Source organism: Ailuropoda melanoleuca, chromosome 9, assembly GCF_002007445.2.
Source record: "Ailuropoda melanoleuca isolate Jingjing chromosome 9, ASM200744v2, whole genome shotgun sequence".
NCBI lineage: Eukaryota > Metazoa > Chordata > Mammalia > Carnivora > Ursidae > Ailuropoda > Ailuropoda melanoleuca.
The window spans coordinates 35,666,342-35,693,115 of record NC_048226.1 but is presented as its reverse complement, the minus strand read 5'-3'; the positions used below and the strand labels follow the sequence as shown (position 1 = coordinate 35,693,115).

The 26,774-nt window shown below is 41.8% G+C and overlaps 1 protein-coding gene across 5 annotated transcripts in view; it reads left to right on the top strand.

The window, feature by feature from the left end:
* ASPH (aspartate beta-hydroxylase) overlaps positions 1–26,774 on the top strand; it is a 209,617-nt gene that overhangs the window by 175,854 nt on the left and 6,989 nt on the right. For all 5 annotated transcript variants that reach the window (XM_034668106.1, XM_034668107.1, XM_034668105.1 and 2 more), the window contains 3 exons: positions 15,330–15,465; positions 18,511–18,602; positions 18,958–19,091. In XM_034668106.1, the coding sequence (XP_034523997.1) occupies positions 15,330–15,465; positions 18,511–18,602; positions 18,958–19,091 (362 nt within the window). The remainder of the gene's footprint in view (positions 1–15,329; positions 15,466–18,510; positions 18,603–18,957; positions 19,092–26,774) is intronic.

The window sequence follows — 26,774 nt, the reverse complement described above, 5'->3', positions numbered from 1 at the left end:
AAATCATAAGATGATTGTCTTTCTCTGCTTGACTTATTTCACTTAGCATTAACCAGGGATGTATATTCTAATGCATGTACGCTCTGGGGTGAGTGCCCAGGAAATACCCGAGGGGACCCCAGTACTTTGCCTTTGGCTGACTCTGAGGCTCAGCACAGGCAAGAAATGAAGGCTAGAGCAGAGTTGTAAACTGCCTGAACATTGCAGGCATGCTCCAAACCTCACACACAGCCTCTCAACAAAAGGAGGGAAGAGTTACTAGTTCAAGCAATTAAGGAAATCTCTGACCATGCATTAGCTGACCATTAAGCTAACCAAGAAAAGGCTTTAGTGGTCATGCATAACAGCAGAGTAAGAGACTTCACAGAATTAACCAACTAAGTCTCTAAACAAATAAGTAGTGGCAACAACAAAAATCAGCAACAACAAATGCTGGGGGAGAGTAGATCTGATTTTTAGAGTTGCCACATTATCTAAAATGTGTAGTCTCAACAAAAATTACATATAACACAAAGAAACAGAAAAGTATATATATGAGTGTATATATATGTATATATATATAATAGTATATACTCGTGTGTGTGTATACTTATCTATATTGTATATATATAAAATAGGAAAATACAGTCAATAGAAAGTATTCATGAGGGGCCTAGAAGCTGAACTTACTAGACAAAGACTTTAAATCGGTATCATAAATATATCCAAATAACTGAAGGAAACCATATCTAAAGAATTGAAGGAGATTATGACAATGACAGCTCACTTAATAGAGGACAATAATAAAGAAATAGAAACATAGAACAGAACCAAATGGATAATCTAGAGCTACAATGTATAACACCTTTAGTATAAAATCACCAGAGAGCCTCAACAGCAGATTTGAGCTGATAGAGGAAATCATCAGCAAACTTGAAGATAGGTTGATTGAAAGTATTCATACTAAAGAACAGAAAGAAAAGAGAATGAAGGAAACAATGTGTGGGGGCACTGGCAAGTATAACAATATATGCAGAAAGGATGTTGAAGAGACAATGGGCAAAAACATAGCAAATTAGGTGAAAAACATTACATATCCATGAAGCTCAGTGAACTTCAAGTAGGATAAACTTAGGAAACATACCTAGACACTTCATAGTCAAACTGTCAAAAGCCAAAAACAAAATGAGTTTCTTAAAAATGCAAAGGACTCGTTGTGGAAAAGAGATCCTCAATATGATTAACAGCTAACTTTTCATCAGAAACCATGGGGTCCAGAAGGCAGTGGGATGACATTTAAATACAGAAAGAAAAAGGCTGTCAACCAAGAATTCTGTATCTAGCAAAACGATCTCAAAAATAAGGAAGAAATTAAGACATTCCTAGAAAAATTAAAACTGGGAGAATTTCCCAATAGCAGACCTGCTGTACAATAAAGACTAAACTCAGTTGCTCAGATTGAAATGAAAACACTAGATGGTAACATAAATCCACATGAAGGAAAATAGAGTGTTACTAAAGATAACCACATGGGTAAACATAAAAGAGAGAGTATATTCTTTTCCCTTGTCACTCTTTTCTTACATATGATTTTTAAAACTGCCAGAGGGTAGACATATAGATCAGTGAAACAGAACTGAGAGTCCAGAAATAAACTCTTACATTTGTGATCAATTGCTTTTTGACAAGGGTGCCAAGACAATGCAGTGGGGAGAGAATTGTCTTTTCACAAATTATGGTGGGACAACTGGATATCCATATGCGAAAAAATGAAGTTAGTTCATACTGTACACTAAAATGAACTCAAAACGGAAATAAGCCTAAATGTAAGAAATAAAGCTATAACACTTACAAAAGAAAACACGGAAGTGAGTCTTTATAACATTGAGTTAGGCAATGTTTTTTTTTTTTTTAGATATGACACTAAAAGCACAGTGATAAAGGCAAAATATATAAATTAGATTTCATCAATCTTAAACTTTCATGTTTCAAAGAACACATCAATAAAGTAAAATTAAAATCCGCAGAATGAGAAGTAATATTTTCAAGTCATTATCTGACAAAGGACTTGTATCCAGAATATATTAAGAACTCTAATAACTCAATATAGAGACAGCCCAGTTTTAAAATGGGAAAAGATTTGAATAGCCATTTATTCAAAGAAGATCTACGAATGGCCGAGAAGCGCATGAAAAGATGCTGAATGTTATTCATCATTAGGAAAAATGCAGATCAAAACCACAGGATGCTGCTTAACACCTACTAGGATAACTATAACAAAAAAGATGCACATTAACAAATGTTAGCAAGTATATACAGAAATCGGAACCCTCAAATATTGCTGGTGGGAATGTCAAAGGATGCAGCCATTTTGGAAAACAATTTGGCAGTTCCCCAAAAAGTTAAACAGAGTTATGGCCCAGCAATTCCACTCCTAGGTATATACCCAAGAGAAATAAAAGCATCACATTCATCCAAAAATAAGTACATGAATGTTGATAACAGCATTATTAATAACACCAAAAAAGTAGAAGCAACCTAAATGCCCATCTAAATGATGAATGAATGAGTAAGCAAAACGTGGTGTATCTACACAATGGCAATAAAAAGAAATGAAGTACTGATGCATGGTACAACATGGATGAACCTTAAAAACATTACACCAAGTGAAAGAAACCAGTCACAAAAGACCACTTATTAGATGATTCTATTTATATGAACTGCCTGGGACACCTGGGTGGCTCAGTCAGTTAAGTGTCTTGGTTTCGGCTCAGGTCAGATCTTGTGGGTCGTGATCGAGCCCTGCATCAAAGCTCTGTGCTTAGTGGGGAGTCTGCTTGAAGATTCTCTCCCTCTGCCCCTCCCCCCACTCATGCACACATTCTCTCTTTCTCTAAAATAAATAAATTCATCTTTAGGGGGAAAAAATTCTGTTTACATGAACTGTCCAGATTAGGCAAAGGCATGGAGACAGAAAGTAGTTTGGTGATTGCGAGGGACTGAGGAGATGGGGTGAGGGGGGTGACTGCTAATGGGTAAGGGGTTGCTTTTGGCATGATGAAAAGGTTCTAAAACTAGTTGATGGTTGCATGACTCCTTGACTGTATTAAAAATCACTGTATGGTAAAAGTTAGTTGAGTGAATTTTGGTATGAGTTATAGCTCAATAAATCTGTTAACAAAAATAGGAAACTGTGGTAGCATGTTGTAGTTCAAGTGTGTTAAAAATAAATAGGTTTCTGAGGGGTTGATGAAAAACCACACTTAATAATCACCAGTGAGGCAATATAATGAAGCAGCTTAGAGCAGAGGAATAATGAAGCAGGTTAGAGCAGAGGACGCCATGGCCACATTGCCTCATTTTGATATTTTGGTCCATTCCTTACTTGCTAGGTGACATTGAGCAACGCCTCTTTGTGTTTTGCTTTCATTAACTGCAAAGCACCTACGGAAATGGTATTTGTTTCCTGGTTGTTCAGACTTAATAAGTAAATGGGAAGTGCTCAATAAGTATTAATTATTAGTAGTAGTAGTAGTCAATTTAATTAATTACCTTGTTTTCATAGAAAAATATTTTCTAATTTCCAAAAAACAACTTGGAAAGCCAATTTTGAAATATTATGTATTACCGAAATAATAATATAACAGCTATTGTGTATGAAATGCCTCCTATTTGCAATCAATGCACTGAGCATTTTTGTATATAATACTTCTAATCTTTATAAAATTCTGCAAGATAGGTATGCTTGTGCCCACTTATATATCAGAAAGTAAGGGGGAGAGAAATGAAATTTGCCCGTGGTCCCATATTTAATGATGGCAGGGCTGTCCTCAAAGTCCATAACTTCGCTGTAGCCCACTCTACCTCAAAGTTACTTGGTCTTATGTCCTTCTCCTTTTTTGCCAATCATGTCTTCATTGCAATTCTGTTTCCCTAGGCTTCTTGATTTCAGCCCTCCCTATTTTAAGTTCTCCTTTTTTAAAAAGAAAAGCAGGGCCTGGGCATTGATCACTGGGTCCCCAGCAGCATGGAATCTCAGAGTGTGTGACATCTTGTGTTTGAAATCCAGTGCATTACTTGCTAACCATCTTTATTTGTAGAAATGTTAATATTGTGTCTGGTTATGACTTTCAAATAAAAAAGTAATTTCAAGGTGATCATTTGCCAATACTGACCATGACAAGAGAGAGCCTGCTATGTAAGGAAATCCAGGGCTGATGACCATTTAGTTGACAAACACTTGTACATCAAGACTCCTTCCATTTTCAAATTACAGTTTTAAATATTATGGATCATGGATTGGGCATTAACATCTTAAAGTGGAAACCTTCTAGATCAGGTAGCTGCCATTTTTGGCCAAAATCCTTTTAGGATCATTCTGGCCCTTCCGTGACAATTGACTACCATGGATAGCGCATTTCCATTTAAATTATTCTCACAGTATGTTCCAGTGAGAAGTTGAGCAGTTTTCTTAGAGGCAATGGGACAACGTTCAGTAAAGTGCATCATCTGTGTTTTTCTCTTTTGTTGAACGGTCATTGTTCCCCTCTCGGTGTGTAGTTTGCAGTCTGGCAACTCTGCATTGGAGGTGGTAAGAGGCTATGGCAACTGAATGAAGGAGAAATTAGAGAAAAATATTCCAGTAGAGTTTCCTCTTTTAGGCATATTTTCATTAAAGGCCCATTGGTTGCTGCCCAGATCACAAATATCAAAGCCATAGTGTGTTGGGGGTATTTAACATAGAAATGGAAACAAATGGATTAAAGTCTTTGCTAGGTTATAAATAGAATAGTTTTGCTTTTCCCTTTTTGAGATTAGCTTTTTGATCTACATTACTCCATGCCTAATTTAGATATAAACAATGCATGCATGGAAATTACTGTAATAACACTGAAACAACAACAGAGAATAGCAACTGAAAATTATAGTCTTTTTTTTTTTGTAAGATTTTATTTGAGAGAGAGCACACATGCACACAGACAGGGGAAGGAGCAGAGGAAGAGGGACAAGCAAGACTCCATGTTAAGTCAGAAGCCCAACCCGGGGCTCAATCCCAGGACACTGAGATCATGACCTGAACCGAAATCAGGAGTCAGACACTTAATTGACTAAGCCACCCACGCACCCCTGAAAACTAGTTTAAAAGATACCTTTTGTATGTGTGTTTCCTGATACCTCTTTGCATTCACCATGGGCAAAAGGAAAACTTGCAAATTTTTCTGAGTTTGTTTCAGAGTTTTTCAGAGCAGCCGCTCTGATACAGCATCTCAGGTAAGTTTCCCCTTCCTCCTATTATACTTGTATCAGTTGGAGGAGTGCCCAGTCCTATTTTTCTGATGGCATGACACCGTGCATAAGAATGATTGATTAAAATGATACTCTGTCATTTTCCTTCAGACTGTGGCTTTTAATTAAGAAATCCACTGTGTATGAATAATGTCAACTTGACAAAAAATAAGACTTACACAGTGGTATGTCAGTGGTTCAACATTTCTATCTATTCAACATTTCTGTCTATGCAATTAAATATTTGAGTGTTTCCGCTGAACTGCTTTTGAAATGAAAGATTAAGAAAGAAGCAAAAATGGCAGATTTACTGTGGAATTAAGCTGTAAATGAAGATTAGCAATTTTCTCTGAAAGTAAGTATTGTACTATGAAGAAGTGCTAACGGTAGTTCCTTAAGATTAACATAATAGTTTAATCCTATTTTTCTAAATCAAACTTTAAACTTTTGGAACACCAATGACACTTTCACAAAAAATCGCAACTGAATGGCAGTAGGAGTCCAGAGAATTCAGGAAATTGAATGGTGGTACGACTTAAAAGTGAACTTTAAAGGGGGCTCTGCAGTTAGAAACATTAGTTTTGTTGTCAACTCTGACCCCTAGGGAAGGTCATTTCACCCTTGGAGCCTCACTTTCTTTATCTCTCAATTCAAAATAATTCCCTCAGTTTCTCCTCTCCTGCAAGGTTTTAATGAGGCACAAAAATGAAACAAAACCAAACACAATGAAAACCTGCCGTCATGGTTGTGCCTATGTGCGTTTACAAGTGTTGACAAGAGTCAACACTCAGCTAAGGTTCTAGGATGGCATATTATGCCAATTATGGCAGCATAGTGAAAGAATAAAATGTATTATATTCTTTGAATTATTTCAAACTAAAAGGGTGTTTTCTTTCTCAGAGTGAAATTGGTGAGTATTGGTCAATGAAAAGAAAATGTCTAAAAATTATCTTTATCTGTGATTGTCTTTGGGAATTCACAGTGCAGTGTTGAATATTTCAGAAAAATTGTAAACAGTATCTGTAGGTTGGTATTCTATTTGCTGTTACAAAATTTTTAATCATGTAGGTCGTGATCTATGTCTTAGTACACATCCACACGGGTCGATGTCTTAAATATACATATGCACATATATATTATAGATAATCTGTTTATTGAGCGATTTATTGATTGTGTGCACAGAAAGCCTCCCCATCAGACTCTTGGCCCCTTGATGTTAGGGACTTGGGGGCTTTTCTTGTCCAGGACACAGCTCAATGCACTGGTCCCTGTAGGCAGAGTAGGGAAGGGGGATGGTACCTTGCCTCCCCCTTTAACTTCCTCTGACTAAGAATGTTGGCCCACAAGCCTGCCAGTCTGGTCTAGGTATAAGGAATAGGAGTCTTATTTGCTTCCTGAAGCCCCCAGGCTGGATGTTTCTCCTGGTAACCCGGACTATCTTTTCTCCTTTGTCCTAGTAGAAGACACCCTTTCTCTGCCACTTTCTAGAAAGAGCAAAATCCAGTTCTCCAAGACTTCTCTTGCCCCAGTACAGGGTGCCTTATCTTATCCTTTTTCTTCAGTAAGGACAATGAGAGACTGAATGTACAAATGGACAATGTCCAGACCATATATAAACCTAGAACCTTGACCCACAACCTGCAGAAAACCGCCTGGGAAACCACCCCCTTTTCTAAATCACCCAGGAAGCCAGCCTGCTGTAAGCCAGACTTACAGAAAACCAGAATGACCAGGTAACAATCTCTAGTGACAATCCAGGAAGCTAAAGAATAACTTCTGTAACAATTGGCCCCAAGTGTCCAGGACTTGATTAATAATTGACAGCTTCTTTAATGTTTGTCCTTGCCTCCCAGATTAGGACCAGTCCGAGACAGCCAGATATGCTCTCCTAACAAATCACCTAGGATGCCCGCTTCTAGGTACCTGCCAACAGCCTCCACTCAGGGTATGCCTGAAGCCTTTCCTTTTTTCACCTTTGAGTTTGCCCACTTCTTCACCAAAACACAAGTGGTGGTGGCTGACTCCCTTGCTCTAGCGTGCTGCAAATAAATAGCTTTTGCTTTTCTCATTTGGTTGGTCTTTGTTTATTTCTGCAATAAGAAATGTCAGCTATTTTCTTTTATCTTTATATTCAAACTTGAAAAACAGGAAATCTGATTAAAATGCATTAGTACCAGCAAGAGATTGCTTTTTTAATGCTACTAATTTCCTGCAGAGATTTTATTTAAATTATTGCAAGAGAGTTTGCTGTGAGAGCATTACACTCACTATGGCATTAGCTGTGATTCATAACTTCAGCTCAGCACTCCGGGTGGGGGGGGATGCCCTCCAGGCTTGGCTGCTCTCTTTAAGGCAAAGTCCACTAGTCCTGTCTCATCTAGGATATGCTACTCGTGTTTCATTGTTATGGTATAAAGTATAGGCATGTTTTGGTGAGGCTTCAAGCATGATTTATCTCTCAAAAAATTAGATATATAATTCCCAAATAATAATTAACTATAACAATGTGTTCACAGCCAATTATATAGAATTTGGTATATATTGTACTAATGCACCATTGTTACCAATTCCTTTTAACTCCAATTTTAATGTACAGACTTTGCCTAGGATGGTCTTTGACCACATGACTTCTCTGAATTTAGAGTTAGAACCTTGCAAAGTAATACGCATCTCTGAGACTTCTCAATTGCCAATATCTGTGTTTTCTCGCTTCCTTTTTTCTTAACAGCTAATCATATGCCGTTGCTTACCTAACCTTGTGTATGTTAATCTGAGCTGTCAGAGTTCTTGTATTATGTTTTGTCCACATGTTAAAACATAGCTCTTCTTGCCTTTTTCCATGACTATGTTTTATTTTGTTCCTATAAATGTACTATTTTCCATGTTGATGTGAATTTATTCCTGATCCCCTCCCATCTGCTATTTGCCCTCGTAGCTGGAACTAGTTCTCACTTGAATGTACATTCATGTTATGTGTTGATCGTGCTCTCCAAAATTCATATTTTGAAGCCCTAACCCCCCAGTACCTCAGAATGTGACTGTATTTTAGAGATAGGGTCATTTAAAGAGGCAGTTAAGTTAAAATGAGGCCATTGGGGTGGCCCCTAATCCAATATGACTTGTGCCCTGATGAGAAAGGGAAATTGGGACACATGGAGGGACATATGCACACATAGAGGACAGACCACATGAAGGCATAGCTAGAAGACCTGCACACCAGGGACAGAGAGCTCAAAAGAAACCAAACCTGCCGACACCTTGATCTTGGACTTCCAGCCTCCAGAACTGTGACAGCATAGATTTCAATCGTTTAAGTCACCCAGTCTGTGGTAATTATATGTTATGACAACCTCCACAAACTAATACGATTAGTGAAGAAACTCCCCTTACTTAGCAATCTGCAATGTTTACTTACTGCCTTAGCAAAAACGTTTCTCTGAACGGTTCAATTTTCCTACATAGAGGAAAATATTTAAGGCTCAGATGGATGAATGTTGCTTGATTAGGACAAAATTAAAAGTGATCTTGTGTCAGGCTTCAAGCATCATAATGAATTTTGTCATCATTTGACCACATTGTGGAATTGGGGGCATACCAACCAAATGACGCAAGGGGAGCATGTAGGCCAAGGGAAAAGAAATTAGGGTGACGATAAGTCAGTATATGGAGTAGCAGAGTTCCAAACTGAGATATGATGCTGAGAAATGTTTTCTTCTCTCTGCCGCCTATTTCAGTCACATGAAATGGCGTCACTTTGAGTTTGGTGGTGTTTTGAAGGCACAGTCCAGGGATCACTACGAGGTTTTGCGGGCTAATGGGATTTTGTTGTCTCAGTTTTACTAGAATGTCCTTCTGGTTTATGAGAAGAGAAGGGAAATAAATAATAATCACCTGTTCGAGATGTTTAGAAGTATAGGTGAAGAAGGAGTAATCAGAACTGAGCAATCCATTTACTACCTCCCACATGCAACCTCACTTAAATGATAATAAAAGGATAAAAAAAGGAACAGATGACAGTAGAAAAGAAAAACCTCACTTAAATGACAGTAAAAATATAAACTTATCAAAAAAAAAAACACACAAAAACCAGGAGGGAGACAAACAGATGAACGCCACCAGCATGTTTTTTGTTTCGTTTGTCTTTTGAGAGTCTAAGAGGGAAGTATCTGACTTGGCGAGTCCAAGAAAGCTGAAACCAAAGGAAGTGATTGCACAGGGGCTTCCAAAGGGAAGGGGCGTAAGGCACCTGCTACTGCAGCAACCGCATGGGCTCAAAGAATACGCCGCTCCCTACCCCACATTTCAGATGCCCAGGGAGAAAACTGGCTTGAATATGTGCCCAGTGGGGACGCCTGTCCACCCCACGCCCTCCCCTTTCACACAGCTCCCAGTCACTGTCTCAGTCCTAGAGGACTCCCAGCCAAGAGACACCTAACATGGGAGAGACCCCTCAACGTGAAAGAAGATAAAGAACAAAACAAGCAAAGAATGCGGTAGAGCTTAGGGGAAACAGAAAATGCGGGGAGCAAATGCCAAAGAAATAATACCTGTAAGTTACTCAGAGCAGTAAGAGAAGAAGCATAGCCACAAAAAAAGAATAGGTAGGATACTGTGGAAAGGAAAAAAGACCCAACTAGGACTCTCTCAGAAATGTGCAAAATAGGATTTGCAAAAGTAAGAGTTTCATAGCGGTATTGAAAGCTAAGTCAAGAAAATCTCCCAGAAGGAAAACCCAAAAGTGATTGAAAATAGAAAAGTCAGAAAAATTTGAGGCTCAATTTCACATGTTCAACATACAAATGAAAGCGGTTCCAGAAAGAATAGGGACAGAATGGAGCAGAAATTATTAAAGAAATAAGACCGGATAGTCTCCAATTGAAAAACTGTGAGTTTCCATGTTGAAGGGACCCGTAAGTGACCAGCGCTTACACTAAGGTGCAGTTTCAGGAAATTTCAGGAAGCTAGAAACAAAGAGAAGATTTTAAAATCCTCATCATTATCATCATAGCTGTACTTACACATAGCAGAGGTACTTTTAGCACATTTAATCTTAGAGACTCTTGAGGAAAGTCATAGTATTTCACCGTCTTTATAAATGAGGAACGTAAGGCAGAATGGATAAGTGAATTGCCTAATATCGTGTAGCTAGTAAGTGGGAGACTCAGATTGCCAAACCAGGCGGTCTAGCTCCAAACCCACTACACTGTACTAACTTCTATAAAGTTTTCTGAGGGACCCCCCCCAAAAAAAAAGGAATCCGAAAAGGTCAGCTCTCCCAACAGCTCTCCCAAAGTTATAATACAGTGTGGCATTGTTTTCAAAATTCTCAGGAGAAAGTATTTACTACCTAGAATTCTGTAAACAGGCAAGCCTTCAATCAGGTGTAAATGAGGCTTCGATATTTTCAGAAATTTAGTGTTACCCATGCTGTGTCCTTTCTTGGGAGCAACTAGAATGCAATAATTAGGAAGACCACTACAGGGCAAAAGCCAAGGGCAGTTCCCTGATAATGCTTGCCCAGCATGCCCAGACAGCAGCCAGTCCAGATCAAAGCAAGACAGCTGGCTACTGTAGGATTATCTTCGGAAAAAGAGAGAAAGAAAGTAATGGCTTATCTGATGTTTTTGGCAAGAGGTGGAAGAGTATCAAGAGATTTTATATCACCCTTTCAGTGCTGTAAAGAAGAAACAGTAACAAGTGCATTAGAAAATGAAGCCAAAGCAAAGGGAGCAGAAGTGTGGAATGAAGGGTCAGCGTTACAGTAAGACTCAAGTTTGAGTGATACCTCATTGTCATAGTATAAAACCCGAATGTGAATTTACTGAGATGTATGAAAGATTTTGAATTTAACTGTAGCAAGATTGAGAAGAGGAAAAAGAAGATATCAGATGGTTAACTTGTTACCTTTCCAAAGAGAAAAATGAGTGATAATGTCTAGAATGGAATGAATCAAGAAATAGCGGTATAAACATAGTATTTCGATAGAAGCAGGTAGATAACAGAAGAGGTGTTTAAAGCAATTAACTGGGTTGGACTCAGGATGGGGGAAGAATTGAGTGCGAGACTGCTGCTTTTATTATAAGACTTGTAGTATTAGTTGACTTTTAAAAATATGTACTTTTAATTGAGTGAAAATAGAAAGGGAAATTTAAATATTTGACTATAAGAATTAAGTTTGGCTTTAGTTTGCTCCTTGAAACTTTCTGCAAGAAATCAGTTTTCGGAGAAGACTTTAAAAGTAGACTTAATCCAATTTGATGTTGAAGAGAAAAGCGTACCATCCAAGTGAATGAGCAGAATATCTGGGAAGTGAGGACCTTGTCAACTGGTTGGGGGTCTGGAGTACAGAGAACTGTGGTGTGTTGTGAGGTTAATGAATCTTGAAGCTGGGAGCTCCACTCAGATGACTTGAGTGTCAAATATAGCTGAGGTTCAACAAAAGGCAAGCGCTCATGATGGGCTTACGAAGCCATGTGGCACCATAAAAACAATCAAATATCTGTGCTCTCAAATCTGTGCTGCCACAAGGAGAAATGTGAGTTAGAAGCTGTGGTCTTCCCAGCGATCAACTCAAATTCCAATCCCATCAGTTTCTTTTTTCAGTTTTATGAAATGGGTGTATTTAGGGTCAAAGAAGTAATATTTTAGATGAGACTTTTAATAAGGTGAGTATGGCCTGCTCTGTGAAAGCCTTCAAGTTCCTGTTCGAATTTACTAAGAAATGGAATTCTTTTGCCCTCCCAGACATCTGAGTGGTATTACTGTAGAAAAGATTCGTATCCGTTCCCTCCTTCCGACCCTTCCTTCTCTCACCCTCTCACTTCCCCTCTCTCTCTCTGTCTCTCAAACACACACACACACACACACACACAAACACACACCCTGTGTAATTAGGTTTGGTGTTTAATCCCCTATAATCATGTGAATTTGATAGTGTGGTTCCTTGGTTTACGCTTAAAAATAAAATTTCCAGGTCCCCTCCCAGGTTTCTCCCTGATGCCCATAAAAGAGACTATGCCGAATCCTTCCAAAGTTGAAAACAATAAACAAAAAACAAACCAACCAAAAACAAATCCAAGTGCACTCATTACTCTGGTAAAAGCCTGCTCCTAAGAAAAATTTTAAAAATTTTATTTAGTGATGCAATCGCTTTAACATTTTCCTTACTGCTTTGTGCCTGTTTTCCTAACAAAAGATCAGCTCTTTGCAAAGATGCTCCTAACATCGGCATGCAAAAGAAATGAAAAAACTTCTAAAATACCAGGAGGGAAGATGGGAAGAGCCTGCTGTGTAAGGCTCCAGAAACCTCATTTGAAAAGTAATTTCATGTGTTAGAAAGGTAATTCTCCCCTCATCTGTGTGACAGCTTAACAAGAATCTAACAGATTTATCTATCAACTTGAGCAAATTACAATAGCCACAAGGAGTGTTGGCGATTTAGGTAACATTTGAGAAGATGTGAATGTATGGGGTGCATTTTTTTCTTTTCCATAATCTTGGGATTCTTCAAAAAATAAAAAAACCCATCATATTCTGTCATTCAGGGGACCTGCCAAAGTGAGGGCTTTTGAGTATCTTTTTATTGGAATTCTGTCTTTGACTGGCTATGTATGAATTACTTACTCGGGATGAAGTAGTATTGAAATTACTGATGACCAGCACCCGCATAAATCAGCGCGATGGGAGCAGCAGCTGTGGCTTCTGACATGAATCAGTAGGTGGCTCTCACAGAAATAGCAGTATCAAATCTGTACATTGGTGTAGCCACTGTGGAAAATAATTGGGCGTTTCCTCAAAAAATTAAAGATAGAACCACCGCATGACCCAGCAATCCCACTTCTGGGTATATATCCAAAGACAGTGAAAATGAGATATTGAAGAGATATCTGCATTTTCATGTTGATTATGCCATTATCCACAGTAAGACATAGAAACTACCAAAGTGTCCATGAATGGATGGATGGATACAGAAGATGTGGTATATATACACATAAATACACACACACACACACACACACACACACACACACAGGAATATTCTTCAGCTGAGAAGGAAGGAAATCCTGCCATTTGCAACAACATGGTGGACCTTGAGGGCATTATGCTAAGTGAGATAAGCCAAACACAGAAAGAAAATATGGTATCACTTACATGTGGAATCTAAATTAAAAAAAAAAAAGTCAAACTCATACAAACAGAGAGTAGAAGAGTGGTTGCCAGGGCTGGGCTGGGGTGGGGGAATAAAAGAAATAGGGAGAGGTTGGTATAAGGTACAAACTTTCATCCATAAGATGAATAAAGTCTGAGGATTGAATGTTTAACATGGTGACTATAGTTGATAACACTGCATTGTATAATTAAAATGTGTTAAGAGAGTAGAACTTAAATGTTCTCAACAGAAAACTTTGAAAATGAAAAAAATGAAAGATAAATGTGTGAGGTGACGAATGTGTTAATGAACCAGATGGGGGAAATCCTTTCACAATGTATATGCATATCAGATCACCACGATGTACACTTTTACAGATCTTACTATCTTATTTGTCAATTATACCTTAATCAAGCTGACATTTAAAAAGGAAATAAACCGGTAGAGTCAAAGAAATGAAGGGGAAAAGAAGACATAGAAAATCAGTATCTATCTTAAAATCTGTGTCTGGCCCTAGACTATCTTAATAAATCTAATGTTGTCACATAATATAAAAAAATGTTCCCTGGGCTGGGCTGAAGTTGGCACCATGTTTTCACACAAATCTCTGAGGGCATCTGTCTCTCAGAGCGTTCCTGGCTCCGTATCACTTTTCCAACATGGAATCATGAATTCATAAAGCCGGGTCTGGTAAAAAAAAAAACAAAAACAAAAAACAAAAAAAACACTTCACACATTATCTCATTCTTTGCTCTATCCAATAATGGGTCAACCAGTTTTGCTTCATTAATTCAAAAGATAGAGAGCCATGTTGTACAAGGCACCTTAATCTGCTTTCAGGGGGCACTAATTGTTTTCATTTTTTGTGTGTCAAAATCTTTCTTTTTGTTTGTAACTCACTAGTTCAAGTGCCCTGCTCTTGAGCCCTGACTCTTGAAATCAGGTATTGTGCCCCTCCCTCTCCGTGTACCCATATACTCAACTGCTCCATCCACCTCTCGTTCAACATAGAAATGTTTGGCATTATTAACATTTCAGAATCCCAGTTTATCTGTACCATTAGTCTCAGCATACAGTAGGAAAGCAGTTTCTATTCTTTTTTCCTCTGAGTAGTTCCTCTCCGTTTGCCCCTCCACAAGCTCGTCACCCTCGCCTGCTTTCCCCTCTGCTCCCACCCTCATCAGCATCACAGTGCGGTGGCGAGGAGGGCTTGGCAGCCAGAGCTCCAGAATGTTCCTTCCACACATCTTCCAGCATCTGCCTGGCCACTCCAAGGCTCTGCTGGTCTTAAACCCACTTTCTGACAGCAGCTAAAGCACCCTCGTGAAGGAGAAGTCAGAAGTATTTTTGTTTGACTGAATTCTAAACACCGGGGCATTTATTTGCTTTGTTTTGCTATTAACTTTATAATCCATCAAATGTTCCAATGGACACTTTTCCAATGTCTTTAAAATGTAATTGTAATTGACCATGTTGAACGGCATGTTCACGAGGACCTCTGTTGAAAGATGAAGTCCCTGATGTCTATTCTTTGCGTGCCAGGGGGTCGCAGGGAGCGCACGGTAATGTATTGAGAGGATATAATCAAGAAGAGCTATACTCTTGTTCACTTGTGATCTGTAAAAAAAAACAAAAAACAAAACAAACAACCTTTGAAAAATATAAAAGGAATTGTTGGAGGGGATTATTCTCAGGAATTACTGACATTTTTATGCTGCAAAGGCATTTAGTTCTCAAAAAGAGTAATAGGGCTTTTTTTAAACTCTGGACAAGAAGTCCTAGAGGAAATTGACATAAGCAATCTAGATGAAAGCACAAATTTCATTACTTTATTAATCAAATAAACAAAAAGCTGAGAGTCATTATGACTACCAGGCATATTTTCAGTCCAGTAAAACCAGAATCTTCCCTTTAGTCCTTAGAAAGAAACTGGAAGTTAATCCGCGATGAAGGCCTCGCAGTGTTGGATAAAACCAAAGGCCTCTTCCTGCCTGAAGACGAAAACCTGAGGGAGAAAGGCGACTGGAGTCAGTTTACGCTGTGGCAGCAAGGTGAGCTCCTGATTTCTAGATTGTTCTCTGCAACCCATGACCTGATGTGAGGAAGGCTCGAGTCTTCTCAAGATACTTCCCAGAGCCGGGATTTCCCAACTTAAAAGGAAACTGCACAGAAAAAATATATTATCAAAATCCATCATTGTTTCTTAAAACTACATGTGAACACTTATCTGTGTGTGTGTGTGTGCATGCGTGCACATGTAAATATATGTGTGTGTATATGTAAGTATACTCACATGTGTATTTGGATAAATATATATAAATAATATTTCGATTTTCCTGGTCTCTCTCATTAAATGGTAAGTCACAAAGAGTAGCCCTACTGTGTAGGCTTAACTGAAAAGTACACCATGTGCTAATTACTATCTTAGAAAGGACCTCCCTGGAGCCTCATTTGCTCCATAACATGGAGATGATGTAGCCTGCCCAAATGGGGTCACCATGGGTTGGAGATGATAAGACAGTAGAGGGACAGGCAATAATAATTAGTGTCTGTGCTCTTCAAGAATAGGAAGTGATTCACATTCTACCTAACATTACTTGGGCTGAAACCAGGCTCAGGCACATTCACGGGGCTCCAGCATGTGTGTGTTCAGTGAATTAATATATCAATCTATCCTGAAAATGAGGAGCATTGAATTTTAGTTTTAAGGCTCTTTCCAATTCTCTTCTTGAAAAATCACGTCACCTGGGTTGACAATAGCTATCCAAACATAAATCCATTTTGAAGACTAAGCAGTATGTGTGCACAAATTCAGCTGCACCGAATAAACTGAGAGGACAAGCAGTGGGTTTACATTAAAGGACAAATAAGAGGCTATTTATCTCACCTACACTTTCAGAATGGTTTACACGTAAGAGAAGAGCTACCTCAGTAATAGTTTCAAGGATATGTCCATCGGAGGAGACATCACGTGATTTTTAGTGACCGTCAGCTTTTTGGCCAACAAGATATTTTTTTAAGGGAGCTACAAGGTCAATATGTGAACAACATGCTAATTTTGTCTGTTGGAGTCTCACTAAAATGCCTGATTTCTGTTGGCCTCAAGCATTCACAAGTTATCTGATCCCTATGCATTAGCATCCTAATGCTTCCTACAACAATGCTTCAGGCATCCTGGCTGTAATTTCCAGAACGGTAGTCTCTGCTAACAAAAGGTGCTTTGATACAGTTGAAATCTGCAGAGCATTATAGGGCATATAAAAGTGTTAAGCAAACAAGAAAATAAATAATGGAGACAAGATTTGGTTGAAGGCAACATTTTGACTTTAGATTTTTGCATGTTTTTAAAAAGTTTTAATTGTGGCAAAATATGCTCCTTAAGCTGTAATGTATGATATTTTCACTCGTATTATTTCCAGAAAATGACTGCATTTCTAACTTGATTTCCATTTTGACTCAGAATGATTGAGCTGTGTGTGTATTTCGGGTGGGGGCTATCATTAAGCATGTGTTTTCCCATTAGTTGCAATTAATTAAATAGAAATTCATCTCTAATTGGGTTTTTTGGGGTTTGTTTGGTTTTTTTTTTGTTTTTGTTTTTGTCATAAGAGAATGTAAGTCACATAGTTTCTCTTTTAGGAAGTTTTTTTTTAATAATTTTTTATTACGTTATGTTAGTCAGTACATCTTTAGTTTTTGATGTAAAGTTCCATGATTCATTATTTGCCTATAACACCCCGTGCTCCACGCAATATGTGCCCTCTTTTAGGAAGTTTTGTTAAGGTTCTTTGTGGCCTTCTGTTGGTGGTTCTAGGCTTCTGGGAGGAATCCAGTAACTGTGTTCTGGAAGAAAATTCTTAAAGAATTTTGAAGACAACCAGTACCATAGCTTGCATAGAAGCAGGATGGGATCCCTGAAGCATATGCTCCCTCGGGTGGCTCAGAAACTGGAGAGAGAATCTGTGGTGAGAGGAGTTGGGGAAGATGTGAGGAAGAGAGGCAGCTCGGCAGTTTCTTAGCCACGCTAAGAGCTCAGATCTGGACAAAGACACTGAGGAGTATCTGATTTAGTTAAGACGTAGAGGTTGTCTAGTTCTAGTTAGGAAAGGATGGTGCTAGAGAGTTGAAGGCCTTAAAGCTGTGGCTGGATGTAGGGGGAGCGGGAGAGGAAGAAGCAGGCTCCCAGCAGAGCAGGGAGCCCGACGCGGGGCTCGATCCCAGGACCCTGGGATCACGCCCTGAGCCGAAGGCAGACGCTTAACGACTGCGCCACCCAGGCGCTCCTTTTTCCCCTTTTCATATAAAGTATGATCTGTACAATGAAAAATACATTCAATTCCAATTAAAAATGCTTAGGTAACTCTTTGATATAGTCCTAGAAATGCATTTTTAGGTTAGAAATAGAAGCTGTTTTTTTCCTTAGGGAGTCTTCTATGACTGCTCTAACAAATTACCACGAACTTAGTGGCTTTTAAATGACATAAATGTATTTATCTTTACAGTTCTGGAGCTCAGAAGTCTTCAGTGGTCTCACTGAGCTTAAATCAGAGTGTCCTCAGGGCTCTATTCCGTCTGGAGGCTCCAGCTTCTAGAATCTGCCCATATTCCTTGGCTTGCCGTTGCTTTCCATCTTCAAAGCCAGCAATGGCCGGTCAAGTCTGTCTCATTCTGTATCCCTCTGTTCTGCCTCCCTCTTCCACGTTGAAAGACTCTTTGATTACATGGAACCCACCCAGTTAATCCAGGATAATCTCTTTATTTTCAGGTCATCTGATTAGAAATCTCAATATCACCTGCAGCTGCTCTCTCCCCTTGTCATATAGCATAACCTATCCATAGGCTCCTGCTTACAACATGGACACCTTTGGGGGGGAGCATTTTTCTACCTGTCACAGGGAGAATAAGTATTCAACCCTCACCTTGTCCATTAGACAGCTTTAGTCAAATAGTCCAACACTGGAGATTTCTGGTCCTTGTTCTGCCAGTCACTGTCTGTTACACTTTGTCTTCTTGTGTGTGCTTAGCTTTCTCATTCCCAGTAAGGAGTTTTACTGTGATTTGTTTCTAACAATGATTTTTATCATGTCTTCTTCTAGGAAGAAAAAATGAAAATGCCTGTAAAGGAGCTCCTAAAACCTGTTCTTTGCTAGATAAATTTCCCGAGACAACAGGATGCCGAAGAGGACAGGTACCAAGCGCGTCTTCAGTGATGGGAAGGACACAGTTCGTTATTAGGAGGAAGGGAGTGGTGACCTTTATAAAGAAAGCGTTATTTGGCCCAAGGAAGGGATCTTTTGTCACTCTCTCTTTAATGAAACATAATTTCATGTGGTTGATGTCAGAATTGAGCGCAGGAAATGTTCAATGTTTATCGCTTGGTAGAAAATGAGAGTCCCTATCAAAGAAGTAAGACGAGAATATAAATTCTGAGCTTTACAAAGTTTCAAATTCAAAGTGACATTCATTTTATCCTGTCACTTTAATTTAGCCCTTCCTCCGTTCCTCGATAAGTGGATGACCCGTTTGTTGTATTTTCTGCGCAGATCAAATATTCCATCATGCACCCAGGAACTCACGTGTGGCCACACACGGGGCCCACCAACTGCAGACTGCGAATGCACCTGGGCTTGGTGATTCCCAAGGAAGGCTGCAAGATCCGATGCGCCAACGAGACCAAGTATGTCTCCCGCCATCATTGTCTTTCCTATCACCTGTGAGGATGGGTGTTCATTTTAACCACTCTATATTCAGTTGGGTTATTTCTCTTCCATTGTAACTGAAGGAAGCTGGGATGGGTAATATTAATCCAAACTCGAGCCTCTGTCCCTTCTTTCTGCTCTCTATTAGTCTGGAGACAGCCCTCCATTCTCGGGCTGCCCTCCCTCATCATTTCTCCCCATACCACTCATCCCTTTGAAGAAAAGCCTTCTCGCTTTTCTTTGCAGATGGACAGACTTCCATTCAGAGTCAGCTACCTTATACTGAGCCCTACACATATTACACACTGTGCTTCTTGCTCTGCAACGTGAGTGATTCATCAGTGCAGAGAGTCCCCCTTCCTGAAGAAAATGCCCAGTGACGTTTCTGTGCTTTGCTCTGGAGGAGGCAGCGTGGTGCAGCAGAAGCAGGCTGCCTTGTTCCAGTCCCAGCTCTGCCACCTAATCTTGCATAACCTTGGCCACTTCCTTAATCCCCTAGAGCCTCAGCCTTCTTACTTATAAAATTGGCACTGATGCTGTCTGCTTTGCAGGACTGTTGTAGGATTAAATGAAATAATGCATACACGGCACTGAGCCCACATCCTAGCCTGAGTGGGACATGGTGATTAGGCCCTTCTCCCCATTGCCTTTCGCTGTCCTAATCCGATTACTCCCTCCACCTAGAAGGCCCTTCTTTTCACCCATCCAAAAAAACCCTATTACTAATATCCAATGTCATTTCATAAAAAGGAGCCTCTTTTCTGACTGAACAGAACGTGTATAATGTATATTCTCAGTAGTCCTATTCTTTATCTTCCATTGTTTTTTATCAGTTAACATATGTTAGCCTAATCTTTCCGAGCTATAAGCTCCTGGAGGGCAGAATCCAAGTTGTTGTCTTCTTCGGCATTTGTCATGGTCCTCAGCTGAGGTCTGAGGGAGAGGGCTGTTCATGAGTACACAGAGTCACTCGTTCAGTTATTGGCAGAGACCTGCCCACCCCGGACATGGATGGCCCAGCAGCACAAGGATTCAGAGTTGAATCTGATGGGGGCCTTCCCCTGCCAGACGTGCCTAATCAGGGACCCAGTATAGGTTCGCATGTTGTGAGTCATAACAGAGGCAGAGATAAAAATGCTACAGATGGGTCAATGGCCAAGTAGCCCATTTGCTGCTGGGGTATGAGAATCTTGGCCGTGGTGATTTTTAAAGACAGGAAGGTTTGGAAATCCAAAGCTGGGAGAAGAGGGCTCTGCAGGCTGAAAGAACAGGCTCTGCAAAGGCACAGAAGCCAGAAATGATAGGGCACATGTGAAGAATATGGAGTGATTTCTGCAACCAAGAGTGTAGGATACCATCGTGTAGGTAAACTGATACACGGTAAAATTTTCAAGAGGTTATTGGAGCACACACCGATTCACATCAGAGAGTGTCAAACAAAAGGTGGTTAGGACTGTGCCAGGACAGGAGGTGGGGGCCGGGTTTCCCTAGAGAAGATGCTGAAGCAAAGCAAAGCAAGTGTTTGACTGCATACAGCGTATGTGGCTGCCGTGTTGGGGAAACCGGGTTGGCTGTTCGCGACTTCAGTTTCACTTTCTCAGATTCAAGTGCACAGACTCTGGCTTAGGCTTTGGTTCGCCTGTGTGGCCCCCCAAGACGTTAGAGCCACCCTCTAGTCTAAAAACTTTAACAGCACATTTAGACTAAGTTTGGAAAGTGGAAGAGTGGAATAGAAGCCCAATCGTACAAGCTTTGAATAAAAATGAGTGAGATCAAAGCTTTGTCAGGAAGACATTCTGGAAGCCATGGGAGAAAGCTGTGGGGGAAGACAGGAAAAACAGTTAACAGCCTAGTCACAGCAGCCTGTCCAAGAAGAGCTGGACTCGGGATGCTGGTAACAACAGGAGAGTAACAAGCAGGCGCAGGAGATACGAAGATTGACTCAAGTGAATCCCAAGTGTGATGCAAGGGAGGGGAAGTTCAAGGTGACTTGGTGGTGTCCGTTTTGGTTGGTAGGAGGCTGTTGATGCTTTAGCAAGTACTGAGATCTTGGGAGGTGTGAGGCAAGTTCAGGGAAATGGATCATGAGTTCCGAGTTTGTATATATTTTATTTAAGTTGCTATTTGAACACAATCATGGAATCATCTAGGAGTCGGCAGGATATAGATACCTGGAGCTCAGGAGAGAAGTCAAGTCTAGACATAAAGGTGCAAGGGGCAGACTTAGCAGGAGGTTCTGGAGGAAGCTTGAGACTCCATAAACACAGCCACACTTAGGCGGTAGAAAGACAAAGGAGAACCACCGGGGAGATGGGGCAGCGGGCGGCAGAGTTGGCAGGACCAGGACGAGAATTGGAGATAGCTGAACAGGAGAGATTCCTCCCCAGATGGATGGATCTTGTCAACCTTTGAGAACTCCGTTTGGGTCTGCAGGGCCTCCACCAAAGGGAAGAGGGGTGAGGACATGGTGGGGGACCCAGGGAATACAGAGAAAATGCTGGGGAACAAGATCAAATAACCATGGGCAGTGAAGACAGTGAAGAGCACCGGGCCTGTTTCTTGAGTACTGCCTATGGTTATAAACTTGTTTGTTATCTCGGTCTCTGTCTCTCCTTCCCTCCCTCCGTCCCTTCTGCTTTCCATTTATTTGTTAACATTTCAAGTCTGTCCTGCTTAGAGATACTCTGGGAAAAATCACTGGACAGAAGTCCACTTAGGAAAAGGTAGAGAGAAGGACATGCAGGCACTGAAGTAGTGATCGGAGGCTTGAGGCAGTGAGAAACCCAGGCTGAAGGAACATGGGTGGTGGCGAGGAAAGGGAGCAGGTGGACAGTGCCAGAGGCTTAAACAAGAAGCCAAGCAGGGCTCTCACCGCAGAAGTGACACTGGGAGAGGTGTCCTGGCAGCACATGTGCAGTGTGCTCCCCCCCCCCAGACTCCCAGCAAACACCTGTGCGTGACCAAGGAGGGGTCTGCCAACCCCTGCCCTCAAGTCGAAAGCGTGATTAGGGTAACTGTCTTGTTACCTACCCGGAGGAGCCACCGGTCACTGCCGCGCATGTGGTGCACATGTCGCCGTGCTCCCTCCCGACGGGCACTGTGGTAGGGGTGTCATCCAGCCGTTTTCTCAGTCCCAGGGGCCGGTGGCTGGTTTTGAACTTGTGTTGACTATTGATACTTATTTACTGTACAAATATAATTTATCATTTGTATCATGAAAAAAAAAAACCTGCCCCTCACGTGGAGGGTGAGCTTGAGCGAGGACGTTCACTCGGCAGCCCCTCGTTTCCACCGTGCTGAAAGATAACCTACTTCACGTGACAGGAAGTACCTGCGGATAACAGTAGCTTGCAGGTGGTGTATTTTGCTGTGATTATTAAAAAGAACTTTCCACGCCCCTACCAAGGGTCGGGCCAGGAAGGCGATTTTGCGGAGGATGCAGTGCTTCCGGTTGTCTGGCCCTGGTGAGCCTGGAAGCCGCAGTGCCTTTCCACCTCATCGTGGTCGGCACCCTTCCGTGTGTCCCTTCTCTTGTACTTTATAGTGTGTTACATTCTCGTCCTCAGTAAGCCTTCCCTCAAGGTCAGGTGAAGTACTTCATTACAAAAACAGTGTTTTTCCTACGAGGCATGGGTCCATTAAAGTAGTGTGTAATGCTGACAGTGAGAAGAGCTAGATATCTGAAGAGTGTCTGATATCTAGCAGCTTCTAAACTCTGGAGTTTACTGTTAGGATGGGAAGAGAAACACGAATACCAGGAAATCAGGCTTCCTTGTGCTAGGCAACAGGAAGCAATTTTCAGAACCTCTCAACTTCCAAAAGAGTAGTTGACTTCCTAACAGTTTGTGCGCTGGAGTTCTCGGGTGTTAATAATCGCACGGCTGTTCCTCCGGCGCCGTGTGGGTCCTGCTAGCACGCGTGTTGTTTACATATTCCATCACTGCGAAACACGGCACAGCAATTTTTATGTGAAGATGAACTTGCAGATAGGCAGCCTTTTATCAGTGCAAATACAGTGATCATTTAAAATGCATAAATGCCCTCTGATGCATGAGGCACATTCCTTGGACGTAATTTGTAAAACACAGAAGCACAACAGAGAAAAGTAAATCGATTCTTGATCTTGATGCTCCGCGACAGTGCCCAGATGCACATGTGTGTCCGTGAGGAAGAGGAGGGGCACAGGAGAGAGAAACAGTGCGCTGGCTGTGCGCAGCAGCTCGGAGGGTGCCACACACCTTACTTACCGATCCTCACGACAATCCTAAGGGATGATTAAATCGTCGGTTCTACAGCTGGGGAGACTGAGGTATGAAGATGCCGAGTCACTTGCCCAAGGTCCCTCAGCTTAGCAAGCGCTGCTGTTCGTGAGCGTCCTAGGGTGGCCATACCAGAGCACTACAACCCGGATGCCTCACAGCAGCAGAAGTGCACTGTCTCATAGTTCTGGAGCCCGGGAGTCTGAAGTCAGCAATCAGGAGGTTGGGTTCTTCTAGAGGCTCCCAGGGAGAATCCGTGCCCTGCCTTTCTCCTGGCTTCTGGTAGCTGCCGGCCGGCCTTGGTATTTTTTGGCTTGTACACATCGCCCCAGTCTCTGCCCCTGCCAGCACAGCATCTTGCCCCTGTGTCTTGTCCCCTTCTCTCTCTTTCTCTCTTTTTTTTTTTTTAAAGATTTATTTATTTATTTGAAGGAGAGATGGGGGAGGGGCAGAGGAAGAAGGAAAAAGAGAGTCTCAAGCAAACTCCCTGTTGATCCTGACGTGGGGCTTGATCCCATGACCCTGAGATCATGACCTGAGCCAAAATCAAGAGTCGGATGCCCAACCGACGGAGCCACATGGGCACCCCTCCCCTTCTCTTTTATAAAGGTACTTACCATTGGATTTAGAGCCCAGCCTAATTCAGGATGGCCTCGCCTCAAGATCTTTAACTTTATTACAACTCTAAAGACACTTTTTCCAAATGAGGTTACATTCACAGTTTCCAGGTGGACATACTTTTGGGGGGAGTTCACCTTGCAACCCACTGCAATATCAGAACCAAGGTTTGGTCCCAGGCAGTCTGGCTCGAGGGTCTGTGTAGCCTCAGCCCCATAGCCTCACTATGCATAGGTTTCTGGGCTTTGGGGGTTTTGGTGATGGTGGTTACAAAATTAAGATCATCCTGTACCTAAAAGCTGATCACTGTGAGTGGTGGTTTTTGTTTCTAGACAACAAGATACCAAGTAGAGAAAGCAAGCTGGGGGGCGCCTGGGTGGCACAGCGGTTAAGCATCTGCCTTCGGCTCAGGGCGTGATCCCGGCGTTATGGGATCGAGCCCCACATCAGGCTCCTCTGCTATGAGCCTGCTTCTTCCTCTCCCACTCCCCCTGCTTGTGTTCCCTCTCTCGCTGGCTGTCTCTATCTCTGTCAAGTAAATAAATAAAATCTTAAAAAAAAAAGAAAGCAAGCTGGAGAGTCTCCATTTTGGCCATTTGTGTCACCCTGTAGGTCATGCTTTGTGGTCTGTCAGATGAGCTCATTATGAACTTGATCCAAAGCTGAATGAACTTGAGTCAGTGGATAAACATGCCGCCCTCAAGTGGGAACTAATTTTTACCCTCATGGCGTGACCAAGCTCTTTAAGCTTTGGATGATCCCAGACAGGAATTCTTTCTACTGAGTCTCCCAGAGGGCCTCCAGGACATACTAGAACCAAGCTGCAGGAAAGAAGAGTGATCATGTGGCTCTCCCGGAGACTCTGCATTATTGCCTGCAAATGGCCCGCCTGAAATATTAGACAAGACCAATACATACCAGGAAAGTGTGCTGAAGAAATGAATTCCCTCTCTGTTGCTTTAGAAATAATGGCCCTTTCCCGTAGCATACTTCAAGTAGTTTATAACATATTTTTTTCATTTATCTCTCAAGTTTCTAATTAGGGAGACCCTGTGGAAGGCCCACTAAAATATTAACAGTAAGAGAAGACTTAATTTTTTAGAGCCACCATGAATCGTTCATAGGCAACATTTGTTTGGTTTTTATAAAGCATCCAAGAAGATTAAAGTCTTAAAATCTTCCTTGGAATCCTAGCTTGGAATCCTAGCTGTTCTGTTTCACAAAATATAACCATCTTCTATCCAAATGGTAATGTGACCTTATCCACAAGTCACCATTCAAATCTGCCCATCTGGGGTTGCAGGTTGAAAATGGCATTTTAACCAGATAGCTTTCCTGAAGGTTTGTTATCGAACAGGTAGCATTTTGCCCTCTTTCTTCCTTTCCTTGAGCAACTGGGTGAATTAAAAGCATCAGTAGGGGTGCCTGGGTGGCACAGCGGTTAAGCGTCTGCCTTCGGCTCAGGGCGTGATCCTGGCGTTATGGGATCGAGCCCCACATCAGGCTCCTCTGCTATGAGCCTGCTTCTTCCTCTCCCACTCCCCCTGCTTGTGTTCCCTCTCTCGCTGGCTGTCTCTATCTCTGTCAAATAAATAAATAAAATCTTTAAAAAATAAATAAAAAAAAATAAAAGCATCAGTAGAGTCTCTTAGTCCCTGCTGTGGTTGGCACAGTGTGTTGATGGCTTTCGTCCACACAGATACCCAGCGACATCTCCACAGGGAACGGTGGTTCCCACACGGAATACGAATCGTGTGCAAACATTTTGTTTGTTGAACTGATTGTTGAGAAATTGGAAAGCTGGAGTCCATTTTGCTACGGCAATATTAAATGATGTGGAGGTTCCTGGGCCAGTCCTCCGAAGCTTTTACCCCACGGTCTTTAGACAACTTGCATAACCTGTCGGAGCCTTGATTTCCTCGCCTGTGAGACGGGAAGAGAATCAAAGCATATCTTTCTATGGTTTTGAGTTGTAAAGCAATCCTAGGGACGCCCATGGAACTGTATGTACAGAGCACGATGTGGCAAGTGCACTTGGCGTACTGGATCTTCTACTGTCGTCTTGTCTGAGTGCTACAGAAATGGGGACTTTCTGTCCCTTACATTCCAGGGAGTGAGACCAAGCACTCCTCCACCATCAGATGTGGTTCATGTGACCTGGAGTGCGTGCTCTGACAGGGAGGAGGTGGGACTTTAAAGAGTTAGGGAACGAGGTAGGAAGCTAAGGGTGTGCGGGCCCCGAGCTGGTGAAGGGATGGGATGGATGCAGATGGGGACTGGGGTTTGATAGGTATGGGGCCAGGAGGGGTGCTGGAGAAAGGAGGACCGGCAGCAGCACAGCGGTCTCTCCACCCCCCGCTCCTGCACCTCTCCCGTCCCTCCCTGTGTCCCCACCCTGGAACTAAAGGTATGTGGGGAGTGGGCAGTGGCATTCTGTCTGAGGCCTTAGGAGTTTTCTCCTGCCTTTTCTCTTTCTTTGTCCTATTTTGGCTCTCTCAGCTATGTGACAGAGCCCCTGCTACTGGTTGACCTGGGGCCAAGAGAAGGAAGCCCGAAGTTTCCACAGAGGCAGCAGCGGGGTGGGCAGGAGGCCATAACCCAGAATCCCGGGTCTGTGGACAGGAAGGAAGCCCTGTGGCAGCCGGGCAGGGGCTCTTCGTGAGGGGCTGGGAGATACATCAGGGGTGCATATATATACAGTCTGTTGGGAAGAGAGCTTCTTTGTGAAGTTAGCCATCTTTTATTGGAATTCATATTTTGACATTAAATAAAATAGCAAATACT